Here is a 13,522-nt window from a genome sequence, read left to right on the forward strand (position 1 = left end):
GTTGGGTAAATTGTATTTTCAAGGACAATGAAGGGCCCATGGGACAAACCAACCTTAATGTCAAATCTACTTTGGCTGGGCCTGACCACTGTGCCAAAAGCATGTGTTTAATTAATTAATCCAGGCTTCCTTTCAAGCAGTATTTATTCACTATCTGCTTGCCTTCCTGCAGGAGTGAATAATCAATATTTATGGGGCATCCATTTCTGTGGACTGAAGCACCCATGCAAGCTTCTGAGAGAAAAGTAAAGATGTTTGAGACATAGTCTCTGCCAGCAAGGAAATTACAAACTAAGGGGAGACAAGCCAAATATAGGGGTAGTATAAATACAAGGCAATCTATGTGAAGTGAGACGTGAATAGTACAAATAATCAGTGTTTCAGAGAAGGAGAAATCACTTCTAGATGATGCAAAACTTGACCTTGAGTTCATCCCAGGTAGAAACATGAGAAGGGGTGGGCACAAATCCTAGAAAAAGGAATGGGACTCCAACCCCGTGAGGAAGAAGGATACAGTTGGAGACTGTCAAATAATCTGGCAGAAATGTAATAATAATAATTAACACAAATGGTAGGCACTCAGCTAAGTGTGCCTTTTACATGCATTATCCCATGTAATTCTATTAACAACCCTACGAAACTGAAATTATTATTTGTACTTTATAGATTCAGCGGATGGAGTTTGGAGAAGTTAATTATGGAAGGTACACAGAGCCAGAAGCCAGAGTCTGAGGCCAAGGTTATCCATTGCCATGTTATTTCACTGCCCTCCCCAAAGCAACAAATTCCTAAGCATTCCGACATCCAAAATATTAAGAAGATATCCTTTTGCACATGAAGACACAAATGGATTACAATTTAGGTTTCTTCTCATCCTCAATATATCTATTTTCTGTGAAGTAATTTCACGTATTTTTTTAATGCTTGTTTATTTCTGAGAAGGGGGGAAGGGCACAAAGAGAGGGGGACAGAGGATCTGAGCAGGCTCCATGCTGACAGCAGAGAGCCCTATTCAGGGCTCAGACTCACAAACAATGAGATCATGACTTGATCTGAAGTCGGATGCTTAACTGACTGAGTTTACTTAACTGTCTGGGTTACTCAGTTACCCCCACACCAGACACCCCAATACCAAATATTTTTAACAAAATATCCTATCTTCAATCACACTAACATCTTCAAAGTCTAGGGTCTAGGTCTGATTTATTTCTCTCAACCAAAGCTACCCACACAAGGGTAACTGGATGGATGGCTTACAGATGGATGTCCACACAAAGTTACCCACACAAGGGTAAGTGGATGTCTGGCTGGACACACAGCCAGACAGAAACATGGGAGGGTAAATTAATGACTGAAGGAACAGAGAAATTAATCTATAGTGGCATTTAATGCCTCCACCCTCCTAACCAACTGGAAGGCAAATATGACTGGTTTGCTAGTTACCATGTTTCTTTCTTATAGAGGTATGAATTACATCTTATAAAATTCACCTATTGTAGATACACCTTGATGATTTTTAATCAGTTTACACAGTTTTGCAGCCATGACCACAATCCAGTTTTAGGATACTTTAACCACCCCCAGCTGGACATCCTCATTCTTTAAACTCCACTCCAGGATCAGAGTTGGCTGACAAATCATAAATCCTCAATTCTCCACATTTCAGAATCCTTCTAAAGACGTTGCCTTTCTTATCTGATGTGTCTCCATACCATGACATTGGGATACAGATTCTTCCCTTCCTGGGTATCAGCCTTCAGTTGCTACATACAATCTCTTAACAAGCCCTCTAGCTAGCCCTTGTATAATTTTTCCTTCAGCTGGTTATCAACATGGTCTGATGCATGAGACTACTCAAAGTTACCCTCTTCCTTAAATCTTTTTTTTTTTTTTCAGAATTAGAAGCTGTGACCAGATTGTAGACTACACACACACAGCCCAATATTCAAGTTCTTTTACTTGACTTTTTTTTTAATATAATTTATTGTCAAATTGGCTTCCATAAAACACCCAGTGCTCATCCCAATGAGTGCCCTCCTCAATGCCCATCACCCACTTTCCTCTCTCCCCCACCTCCCTCCCCATCGACAGTTGGGGGAAAGTGGGTGATGAGCAATGAGGAGGGCACTCGTCGGGATGAGCATTGGGTGTTGTATGGAAGCCAATTTGACAATGCATAGGGGCACATGTACCCCAATGTTTATAGCAGTGCTTACTTGACTATTTTGAATAAGTGACTTGAGCCTCCAGAATTATTCTCCTATAATAGAAGCACATAGTGAGTTCTTTCGACTAGGACTGGCCCAAATACAGAGAACATCTTAATTACAAAAACTGCTATTTATTGACTTCTTCCAACATGCCAGACATAGTGCTAAGCATATTAAACACCTTACCTCACAAAACCCTTAACACTGCTAAAAATCACTATTATCCTCACTTCACACATTAGGAAAATGTGGTTGAGACTCACTTTTTTATCCAAGTTAACATAGACAGGATCATGATTTGACTCTGAAGTTCTTGTTAAGAACACTGAGGAAATAATTCTTATACAATTTCAATACTTGGAAGTTTAGACAACTAATGCTTACACTCAATGGATCTCAACCCTTCTATGTCTTACAAAATGTTTCTAAATAGGTCCACTTAGGACCCAACCCCAGATTCTGCCCATCCGTTCTTAGCAAAACTAAGTGTAGGTCAATGCCTGCACCCTATCATTTCTGGCACGTGGTTGAGAATATCTACCCTTCCCTAGAAACAAGAATAAAGGCTCAGAGTCCTCTGTAAGGGCACAGGAAATAGCATTGACTATCCAGCATACCCCACTTTACAGGTTATCATAGCCAACAGCCACCTGACAATCCATCTGGATGTCCTCGCAGGCACTCATAGCTCCCCCAGCCAGAACTAAACTCTTGATCTTACTTCCCAAATCCAAGCTCCCAGACTCTCCATACCCATCTGCCACACCTTTATCCACCTAAACCAGAACACTGGGAAATCATCTTTGTCCTGACCCCTCATATACTGAACCTTCCCACGTTCCTAATATGGCAAGAGTCTAAGTCACTTCAAACACTTAAATTTATATCATATCTAAGTACATGTGATATGGAACAAAGGAATCTATAAATATACAGAGAAGTACACCATGTTTCTCTGGATGCAAATATATGGCCAATTTCTCTAACACAATTCAATCTTTATCACTAGGTACAGAGTTGTGAAATTATAATAAAAGTATATGGTAATGCCACGTGTTGTTCTTCACGTGCTTTGCTATTAGGAAATATAAATTGAAAATACAGAGTCAATTTTTTAAAAGGTAGCTTTTTAAAAATTTTTGAGGCTTATTTATTTTAGAGAAAGAGAGACTGCACATAAGCAGGGAAAGGGCAAAGAGAGAGGAAGACACAGAATCTGAAGCAGGCTCCTGGCTCTGAGCTGTCAGCACAGAGCCTGACGCAGGGCTCCAACTCACTAACCATGAGGTCATGACCTGAGCCAAAGTTGGACACTTAACCAACTGGGCCACCCAGGCACCCCCTGTGTCAATTTTTACAGACATCTTTTACATGTAATATAGTACATCCACCTAGATAAACCCACTGAAAAGATTTCCTTTTTTGAGAGTTCCACCTTTTAGGTTTAAACCACAAAACTACCAGCCCAAGCCTAAGTTGCTAATAATCAAAATCACCTCAACTTCCTTAACTTTAAAATATAAAGACTAGAGAAAAAAATAATCAACAAAACCATCCTGGAATGAAACTTAGGGGAAAATTTTAAAACACCATGAAAATGAGACCCTGACACTTCTCAACAGTGGTGAGGGCTAGAGAGAAGAAAGAGAAGTTGCCTGCTCAGGTCAAGCTACAATTTACTACAGCTGTACCTCACTGGGCAGAGAATCAATGTTCTAAAACTGGGTTGTGTATATTAATTTTATGTTGTATGTATCTCCTGAACATAACATTTTCTCCTCCACAACAATAAGAAAAGCCCATTGTACTCCAAACTATTACCATCTCTCAAATAGACAGGGCCTCATGTGCCTCCCTGTGCCCTTTTTGCCCAGTCACTAATCCATTTTACACACAAAGGGATCCTTTTAAAACACATATTGGAACGTGTCCTTCTCCCCCTTAAAAACCTTCCCAGGGCTTCCATTTTACTTGCAAGAAATACAAAATCTTTAACTTGGTCTCGCGGCAACAAAGAAAGCCCTTTCTCTCTCTCCATCATTTCTCTCCAACCACATCAGTCTTTCTTTCAATCCTTCTACTGTTCCAACCTCTCCCAATTCAGAGTCTTTGTAAACTTGTTCCACCAACTCACAACACCCCTGCCAGAGTAATTTCTACTCAGTCTTTAAGTCCCAGCTTAACCACAAGCTCTTCAGAAAAGACTCCCTGGTCTCCCAAGTCTAAAGAAATCCCCATTATTTTCTTCCATACATCCTATTATTCTTGTTCATAGTAGTGATCACAATTACTGTATATTTATTTCTGTGTTTATTCAATGTTTACCTCCCCATTAGAAGCTCACTTCTTCAAAGGAAAGGACTATGAAAGATTGGTCACCTTGTGCCCATAGCAATATCCAACAGATTACAGGTCGTCAATAAATATTTCTTTAGTTAATGACTAAATCCTCTCAGTTCTCCAGAAGAAGAATTCGAAGTATTTTAAAGACAAATATACCAAGGCTCAAAGATGTTAACTACCTCCTCCGTGGTTACATAGCTAAACGGTGATGGGTGAAATAGAGATATAAATCCAAATATGATTCTAAAACCTGTCTCTCCACCCCGCCCCACATGACTGCCCAGACATGATTTTAATCATCAAGGGACATTCCAGGAATGATAAGAGATCAGGACTCCACCAGCCATTAGCATTTTCGAATCCACGGCACACCTCGATTTTACCAAAAGAACAAACTTTGTTTCTTTCTCCAGATCACACATTCCTTGACAACTTGCTGCCTGGACACTCTACGTCAGAAGTAAAACAACTTAATCACACAACAGAACATCAGCCCTCAACAAGATACTAATCTGAGTGAGACCTACTTGGAGCTCACGTTCAAATGGTGAACATGAGCAGATCCTCAGAGGAAGGCACATAATCTGCAGAAATCAGGTTCCAACGTTTACTCAAATACCTGTTTTAGTTCCCAGCAGAGGCACCGTGCATTCATTTGACAAGTATTTATTGAGCACTTAGCAGGTGCCCAGGCACTGTGCTAGGCAATAGGCATAGAATTTAAAAAATGCTGTCAACAGCATAATGATGTTCTTAGTCATCTGACCCTCTAGCAAAAATGACCAATGCTGAGTATCGGATTAGAAGGAGATGATGTGATGGAGAACAAGGTGCTTCAAGAGCATATCACAGAGAAGGGTCATAACACAAGATCCGAAGCAATTTAAAGGCTGAGTGAAGCTGACCAAAGGATGGGAGTTCTAAACACATGAAGCCGCATGTACCCATAACATGTTCAAGGAAATTAATGGAGTGACAGAAACCCTGAGGTCACATTTTTTTAGTTGGGAGTAATCGAAAATGTGGACTCTGCCTAGTGGCCCTGTATCTAGAACTCTGCTGTCAGTGAAAGACCATAACACCTGTCAAACAACTTGCTGTCTTTAAAGCCATTGGCCTTATCTGCATATGATAAACCCCACCTATTAAAAGGAGCCCCCACACATGCACTGCCACTCTCTAGATCCCACTCCATACCCTTTTATAATTTTACCAAAACCATCCACCCATCCTGCTTCACCTCTGGCTTCTACAGCCAGTAACGTACAAGTACCTTTATGATCTGCTACTGTGACTTCTTCCACAATAAAGAACGAATAGGCCACCATCCTTGGGCAAGATGGTTTCTCTAACATAAAGTTGGATTCCACATAGAGCACCTTTTCCTACCCTCAATCTCCTACCACTAATGTGCCCCCCAGCAGGTAGGCAAGTTGCCTCTGAAACGATGTACCTCGATGATGTAAAAATGCACTCTTAACTCAAATCCTAGAAAGACAGTACCTCTCACATCACTGATGCCGAACCTTGGCAGTTATATAGGGGCTAAGGTATACTAAGTACAGTATATTGCATGTGCCTCATTGGTATGGAATCTCTCCACCCATGGACCAGCTAGGAGGGATATGGCCCAACTATATCCTATGACAATTGAACACCCACATGTACTCCACAACCAACACACACACCATAGAAGCCTGGGCCCTTGGGGGTAAGGACATTCCTTTCTCCTTGTCCACAATGGATCCTTACAGGTTCTGTCTTAAAGAACAATCCATTTCCTCTGCAATAGTCGACACTTAAGGGTCTATTTGTCCAAGGCAGCCTGACCTTAGTTTCAAGTCTTCTGTCTGGGACAATGTGCCCTCTTCCAGAGGCTCTGTGGGTCCCGATATACTGCAGCACTTCTGGGGCCACAGATGTCACAGACTCCAGAGACAGTACTCTTCAAATGCCCTCTGCTCCCAGCCTCAACGGTTAAACGGAGAGCCCTGTCTTTACGATCCACTTCAGCCCATAGCTGCAGGGATTTTCATCAGACTCCATCTACCAGTACACACAGAACCTGCCGCAGCTGCTAACTGCCAGTTCCTCCATTTAGGTGCTAGATGATGTATTCATCAAGAGCCTCTTTTGACCTCAAATACCCTAAAGTCCTCTCTCTAAAACCATTTCAATTACAAATTCTGCTGGAGACTAGAATGACGAGGAAGACCAGGGGGGGAAATCATACGATGCCAAGAGTGTTTGGGAGGATTTAATTGAGGGCATAAAATCTTAAATAGTACAAATAATCTCAACTCATTTCAGTCCAGACCAGATGACAGGGCAAGTGAGCATGAATTAAAATTACAGATAAACACATTGGGAACAGATGTTGGCAAGAATTTTTTCCCCAACACCGAAAATCTTAAACATGCCACAAAAACCCTCCAAAGTCACTGGCAACCTTGAAGATACAATTAGAGCAAAATTATGAGGGGAATAAAACCCTGAGATGTGTGTCAAGAATTCTGGAATGTGTCAAATGATCAGTGTCGTTTCCTGGAGCAACTGGCGGATGCACAGTCAAGGTTCGTAGCTTTTTGCCCCCTTTTAACTGAGACCACTGCCAATTCAGGGGCACTCTTTTTTCTGCTGAGGTTACATTCACACTTTTATTACTTCTTCCGGGCACAGGCATCGGTGTCACTCCGGGGCCCACTCCCCCTTCACCACCTTATGGGCTCACACTTTACGTGGTCAGGCTCCTGCTACAGTCATTGCCTTAACGTCATGAGGAAGGTAAAGAAATTTCACACTGCCGGCACAAACTGTCCTGAAGCATCAGAGAGAAACTGCAACGGGGAACGGGGATGTTCTGGGTGGTACTGGATACCTTGGGACCTCAGCAATTGCAAAATGGCCTCTTCCTGCCAACGTCCATCACTTCGGGTCTTTTGGCAGGTATCTTCCCTAACTGTCCTATTGTCCCTTCCTTAGGGACATCCCGGGTGTACCAACAGCCATGTGGCTTTAACCACCAATTCAGCTGATTACCTTCATTTCCCTTTAAAGGGCCCAGGAATTCGTTACAGCATGTGGCATGGCCCAAGATTTATAGAGACAAAGTGCCACGCCCCTAGAGTCTGGATATCAGTTGTGTTGGTACAATGAACATCGTAAGTCAGTCCGAGCCTGTTACTCTTAACTCTACAGTCTTACGTTTAATTCCCACAAAGAGAAAAACTCAGTGAAGATCTTCATCTCTCTCCTGGATCAGTCAGGGGGTGGGGGGCAGAGGCAAAATGTGTAACCATATAAGAAAATAGGCATGACTCGAATAAAATGAGTTTCAGAATCATGTCACCAAGTTATAACTCGAGCAAAATGGTCAGAACTCAGCAAAATGGGTTCAACATTATTTCCTATGTGAAATATACAGAGTCTATTGAATATCTGGTACTGAAAATCACTTCCTTCCAAGTCACTGACCTGACAGTGATAGAATTATTCTATGTGGTAAGAATGTATTTTCACCTACCTTATCTCCTACATTTAAAGAATTCATAAAATATAATCATTGAAACAAATGCAATTTTAAAAGTTAGAGCACGTTATACATATCATATAGCCAGCCAACTGGGGCCAGAAAGCACAGAGCACTCTCTGTGCCTTCTCAAATTCCCAGTCTAAACCTGCTCAGGTAGGACGGCTCATCGGAGGCCTAATGAAGACAAACCTCAGAAAACTTCCATTCCCCAAACAGACCCAAGGAAGATTGTGACTCAGATTGCTAAAGAATGATAAGCTCTCATGGGGTGATTTTCCTCAGACTAATGACCTGACATCAGACAGAGAGAGATGATAAATATGCTAATTGAAGGGCCTTCATGGAGGTATTGAGAGAGGCTACAACCACTTCAGTTTCTGTAATCAATAACAGCAGGGTGGCAGAAACCATACATACAGCTGAAATCACACCACTGTGGTCATCCCTGAAATACGCATCTCAGGTCATCAGAGGCCCGCCTCTCTGCTCACTTACTGCCTGCCAGTCAGGAGACAATCTCAATTCACAAAGCAAATGGTACAGCCTCTCCATATGCAGGGTAAAAATTACTTTACATAGAAATTGAGTGTTTGTCACCTTTTCATTACTTTCTGTTTTAGAGAGGGAAAAGGATGGTGGGGTGGGGAGTGGTGAAGAACTGACTAATATGCCTTAGAAGAGGCCCACTGGGCTTTGCACGTCTTGTCAGAACAGAAACGAACCAACCCCTCCTCTTCTTGCAAGACACAGGAAACACAGAGGAAAAGGTAAAAGACAACTATAAATCCAAGGAGAAAAATATTTCCCATGGTATTAGGAAAGACTATTATGCTACTTCTAAAGATGTTCTTGGGAAATAATTGGATTAAGAGATCTGGAATAAAATTCATGGAGAGCACAGTTTGAGACAGCAGACCTTAGAGGTCTCCTGAGTTGCCTTTTTGTCAACCAACATATAAATTTTGTGTTTTCATAATAAAGAGAATAACCCACTGCACAGGAAAATGCACCTTTTCTGATTCTCTGCTGTGCAGAGCAAGCCCCAGCATGTGGACAGGCGAGCAGGATGTTCTGGGCTCTGCTCTATTTGGGATCAACAGAGGTCATGGTAGAGAGTAAATGGTGCTGAAAAGGGCCTTTGTCTAACATAACGTTCTCTTCACTCCAGTGTCTGAACGCTGAGGTGGGAGTCAAGAGGAGAAACCTAAGAAAATCCAGATATCCAAATGGGTCAAATCAACTCTTTCACCACCGTATCTTTCCTGAAAACATTCTCTCATTCCTATCAAAATGCAGAGTCGTCAAAAAGCGTAAATAACCCTGTCTGATACAGACACCTCCGAAAGAACTATCAGCAAGCAGCCCCCTCCCAACAAAGCTGGTAGTTTCCCGCCTCAGAAAGCAGCAGATAGGAGAAGGAAGAAAAGCCCCGATTTCACAAATTGGTCCTAGCTATGATCTAATCTAGGAAGTGTTACTCCTGCCTCCCACTTTTCCCTCAAAGCCATGTCAGGTTTGGTAAAAGCCACCAGGTTGCAGCAATGGGGCCTTGAATGAGTCTATTTTTCAATGAGAGGTCACATCTGTCAACATCTTCACTGGTAAAGGCGTGCACGCCTTCTGGAGAAGTATTAGCAGAAGCAGTGGCACGAGGTCTATTGTAAATTGGGTCAGAGCAATGACATTCCTCTTGAATTTCTGTGGGATAATCAATGATTCTGCTCTAATGAAACCATAAATCAGGAAGGATTTACATAAACTGAGTCTCACTTGGCACTTCAACAAATAGCAAGTAACGGATTTTGCATTAAATTATAAGACCTACCTAACAACCCTATCCGTTACCAATAAATGCATCCCTCTGAAAATTCCAGTCAATCTTTAGGTGTTTCTAAAGCATCCTGGCTGCAAACATGCTTATTTCCAAAAGGCAGAAAAATCAGGGCAGATTTTCTGATGGCATCGTTAGCTATTCTTGGCTATCAACACACTACGTTTTCCTAGGAATTTTACCAAAATACAACTTTCTAAAGACCAAGCAGAGAAATCTCTGCATAAGCTGAACACTCCATGATAAAATATACAACATTTCTATAGATCAGAAGATGCTAGAGGAGAGGATCAACAAATTACAGGTTGCTACCTGTTCTTATAAATAAAATTTTATTTGAATAGCCACACCCATTTATTTACCCATTGTCTCTGCTACTTTTGCAAAACAGCTGAGTTGAATATTTACAACAGAAACCTTCTGGCCCACAAAGGCTAAAATGTTTACTTTGTGGCCCTTTACATTAAATATGTGCCAACTCTTATGCTAGAGAAAAACGAGAAAAAAGTGAAATATAAGGTAACCAGAGCTAAATCTGCTATGCTGTAGAAGCTTCAAAAGGAGCCAAAAAGGATCAACTCCACGGGTATTTGAGAATGTGAAGAAAGATGTGTGACAGGTATAGTTTCCAAAAAATAGATAGGAGTTTAACCAGATTTGTTTTGTAAGATTTTAAATGAATTTTAGGTTCTCCTAATCCATGTAAATCTGCCAGGGCAAGACCTTTCAGAAATGAAGGGATAGCTGATCCACAATTTGAAGAGGACAAATTTTGGGAAAGGAGAAAATTCCAGGAAAAGGAAGCAAAACAATTTCTGCTCCAGAATGAATTAGCAATTAGGTGTTACTTAGCTAAAGCTTTTTTCCTTGCACGAAAGTTAAAAAGTTGCATATAATCCTATAAATAAGGATCCACTAGAAATCCCTGTCTGCTAGATACAGGAATTGGTCCATGGAAAGGCTCAACAGTCTGCTTGCCAATGCCACTCATGAGAAAAATGTAATAATGATAATGGTTATAATAACCATTATTGCAAGAACTATCATTCTTTTTATAGGAACTGTCACTCATGGAACATTTATCACATGCTAAGCATGATGCTAGGTACTTATGCATTTTTGCATTTAACCCTCCCAGCAGTCCTGTGAAAGACTATTATCACCCTCAGGTTTAGAACTGCTCAGACTATGGCTGAGAAAGGTAAATAGGATATGCAAGTTTCCAAATAGCAGAGCAGAGTTTTGCACCCATGTTACGATCTTCACATTATTCATTAAGCCCTCATGCCCCCCACCCTCACCCCAAGCAGCGCTCCACCACCAAGCTCACTTACCTCGACAGACACTGCAGCACTGATTCTCTGGGAGAATGTGGTCCTTTTCTGAGCAGTTCAAAGGAGGGCATGCGTCTGTAATTTTTACTAAAACTCCACCCTGGAAGCCAAATAATCAGGAAACAAAAAAAATTCACATTTCTTAGTTGATGACACAGACATAAAATGCTCATTGTTAACAGCCTGCAGTGATAACAAGTTTCAATAAGTAATAGTACTCCTAGGAATTCCACAATAATGACAAAGTCGCAAATAGAACTTCCAGGATGACACTCCTGGAAGAGAAGGCACATTTCTTTTCCTAGGTCTACACAGCCTCAAATAACTCAAATAACTTTGAGTATCTTCTATGTAGCAGAAGGTCACTCTACAGTGGTATTGCTGGGAAGTTCACAATGGGCTGCTGAATGGGGGAGCCTTACTTTGTACGGTTTGCTGATTTCTGTGATATGAATACTGCGATGATGACCAATTTTGAATTACCAACATAGTATCACTGACCGGAGTCGGGAAGTTATGAACAATGAGCTCTCATAGGCTGCTATGAGGTAGTTTCAGTATTCCTGGATCACACAAACCATTAACGCAAAGATAATTTAAGACCTCTTCCTTGCCCTTGAGGAGTTCCTAGTCTGGATACAGGAAGGAGGGGGGCAAAAAAACCCAAAACAAAACAAAAAAATTCTCTTAACCATTATGCAGTACAGTAAGTCCTAAAAAGGGTATGATGATGTGTCATGGGAGAATGCTACTGCTTAAGTGGGAAGAAATTATAAGGAAGATGCCAAAGATGAATAAAGAAATGGGGAAGAGGAGACTTTCCTGGCAGAGGAAATAGACAAGAGCCAAGGTATCCAAGTACGAATGAACTGAATGGAGAGTTAGAGGACTATTGGATTTCTCCCTATATGTAAGTAAAATCACTTACAATAGATTTTTAAATATTCACCTGATGAATCTTTAAGACCTCATTTCACCAAAGGTTGTCTTTGGTGGCATTACTAGCATCTGTATTTAGTTGTACTGTGAACTCTAAATATTAGTCCATTAATTACTATAAAAAAGGGTTTGAGAGTCTTTTATTTTATCTAAAATGTTTAGCTTTTCTCTCCTCTTCCTAAGAGGCTATTTAAGTCAACTAAGAAGCCAGCTTGAGAAAAGGAGTCTCACTTAAGACCAAAAGGTACTTCTCAAAATAAATGAGGGAATGGGATGGAGCTGGCTAGCCAGGAGAGATGGGGGCGATACAGAGGTTTCCATTTCTGAGACACTAGCATTCCAGTGGCCCACGGTCCACTGGTTTCGCAGGAAACCATTTCATCAAGCACATCTACTCCTAACTATGAACCTAAACAAAACTCTAAACATCAAATATAAATTTAATTTCTAAACGACTCATCCACCATTTGGAAAATTTGCACCATGGTTTCCTCTCCTGTCTCATTATTTTCAGCCCCAACAGTCCTGCTTCCAATATTCCTTGCAGTGTCTTCTTTTTGTCCTCCTTGCCATTCATTTTCTATCTGTCCCAAGATATCCAGATCTCTTGCTTTTCTCCCATCTTAAAACGGGACTTAAGATGTGAGAATACAGGGGCGCCTGGGTGGCGCAGTCGGTTAAGCGTCCGACTTCAGCCAGGTCACGATCTCGCGGTCCGGGAGTTCGAGCCCCGCGTCAGGCTCTGGGCTGATGGCTCAGAGCCTGGAGCCTGTTTCCAATTCTGTGTCTCCCTCTCTCTCTGCCCCTCCCCCGTTCATGCTCTGTCTCTCTCTGTCCCAAAAATAAATAAACGTTGAAAAAAAAAATTAAAAAAAAAAAAGATGTGAGAATACAGCCTGGTACCTGTGCACCTTCACTCTCCATCACAGCTATGTTCCATTGTCATCCAGGCCATACTGGGGGGGCACCTAACCTTGAGAGTGGGCACTGGTCCTAGGCCAGGGTGCCTACCAGCTGTGCCTTAATTTCTGCAACAGGACACTGAACCAATAGACATTAATAACTTTATGATCAGCAGCATAAGCTTTCATGCACAGGAAAGCAAAATGCTTACTTACTGTTAATGCCTCTACAATATCTTTCAATACCAATGTATTTATTATCTACTGCCTCCTCGCAAAAACAGGAGTGACAGAAACTGCTGAATCCCCTTTATGAATTCTGTGTGCCCAACCCCCACCATCTGAATGCTTTTCTGCTAATGGCTCATCCTTGCCACCCTCAGATAGTATTCTGGGCATTGGCACCACTTTGCCACACAGAGAGCAGACAG

The 13,522-nt window shown here is 41.5% G+C and overlaps 1 protein-coding gene across 2 annotated transcripts in view; it reads right to left on the reverse strand.

Moving 5' to 3' along the window:
• The window catches only part of NELL1 (neural EGFL like 1), an 877,378-nt gene that overhangs the window by 648,870 nt on the left and 214,986 nt on the right, over positions 1 to 13,522 (reverse strand). For both annotated transcript variants that reach the window (XM_086677814.1, XM_086677813.1), the window contains exon 11: positions 11,251 to 11,350. In XM_086677814.1, coding sequence (XP_086533940.1) covers positions 11,251 to 11,350 — 100 coding nt within the window. The remainder of the gene's footprint in view (positions 1 to 11,250; positions 11,351 to 13,522) is intronic.

The sequence above is a fragment of the Puma concolor genome, chromosome D1 (assembly GCF_028749965.1).
Source record: "Puma concolor isolate L17-30 chromosome D1, mPumCon1.1.hap2, whole genome shotgun sequence".
In the NCBI taxonomy this organism is placed as follows: Eukaryota; Metazoa; Chordata; class Mammalia; order Carnivora; family Felidae; genus Puma; species Puma concolor.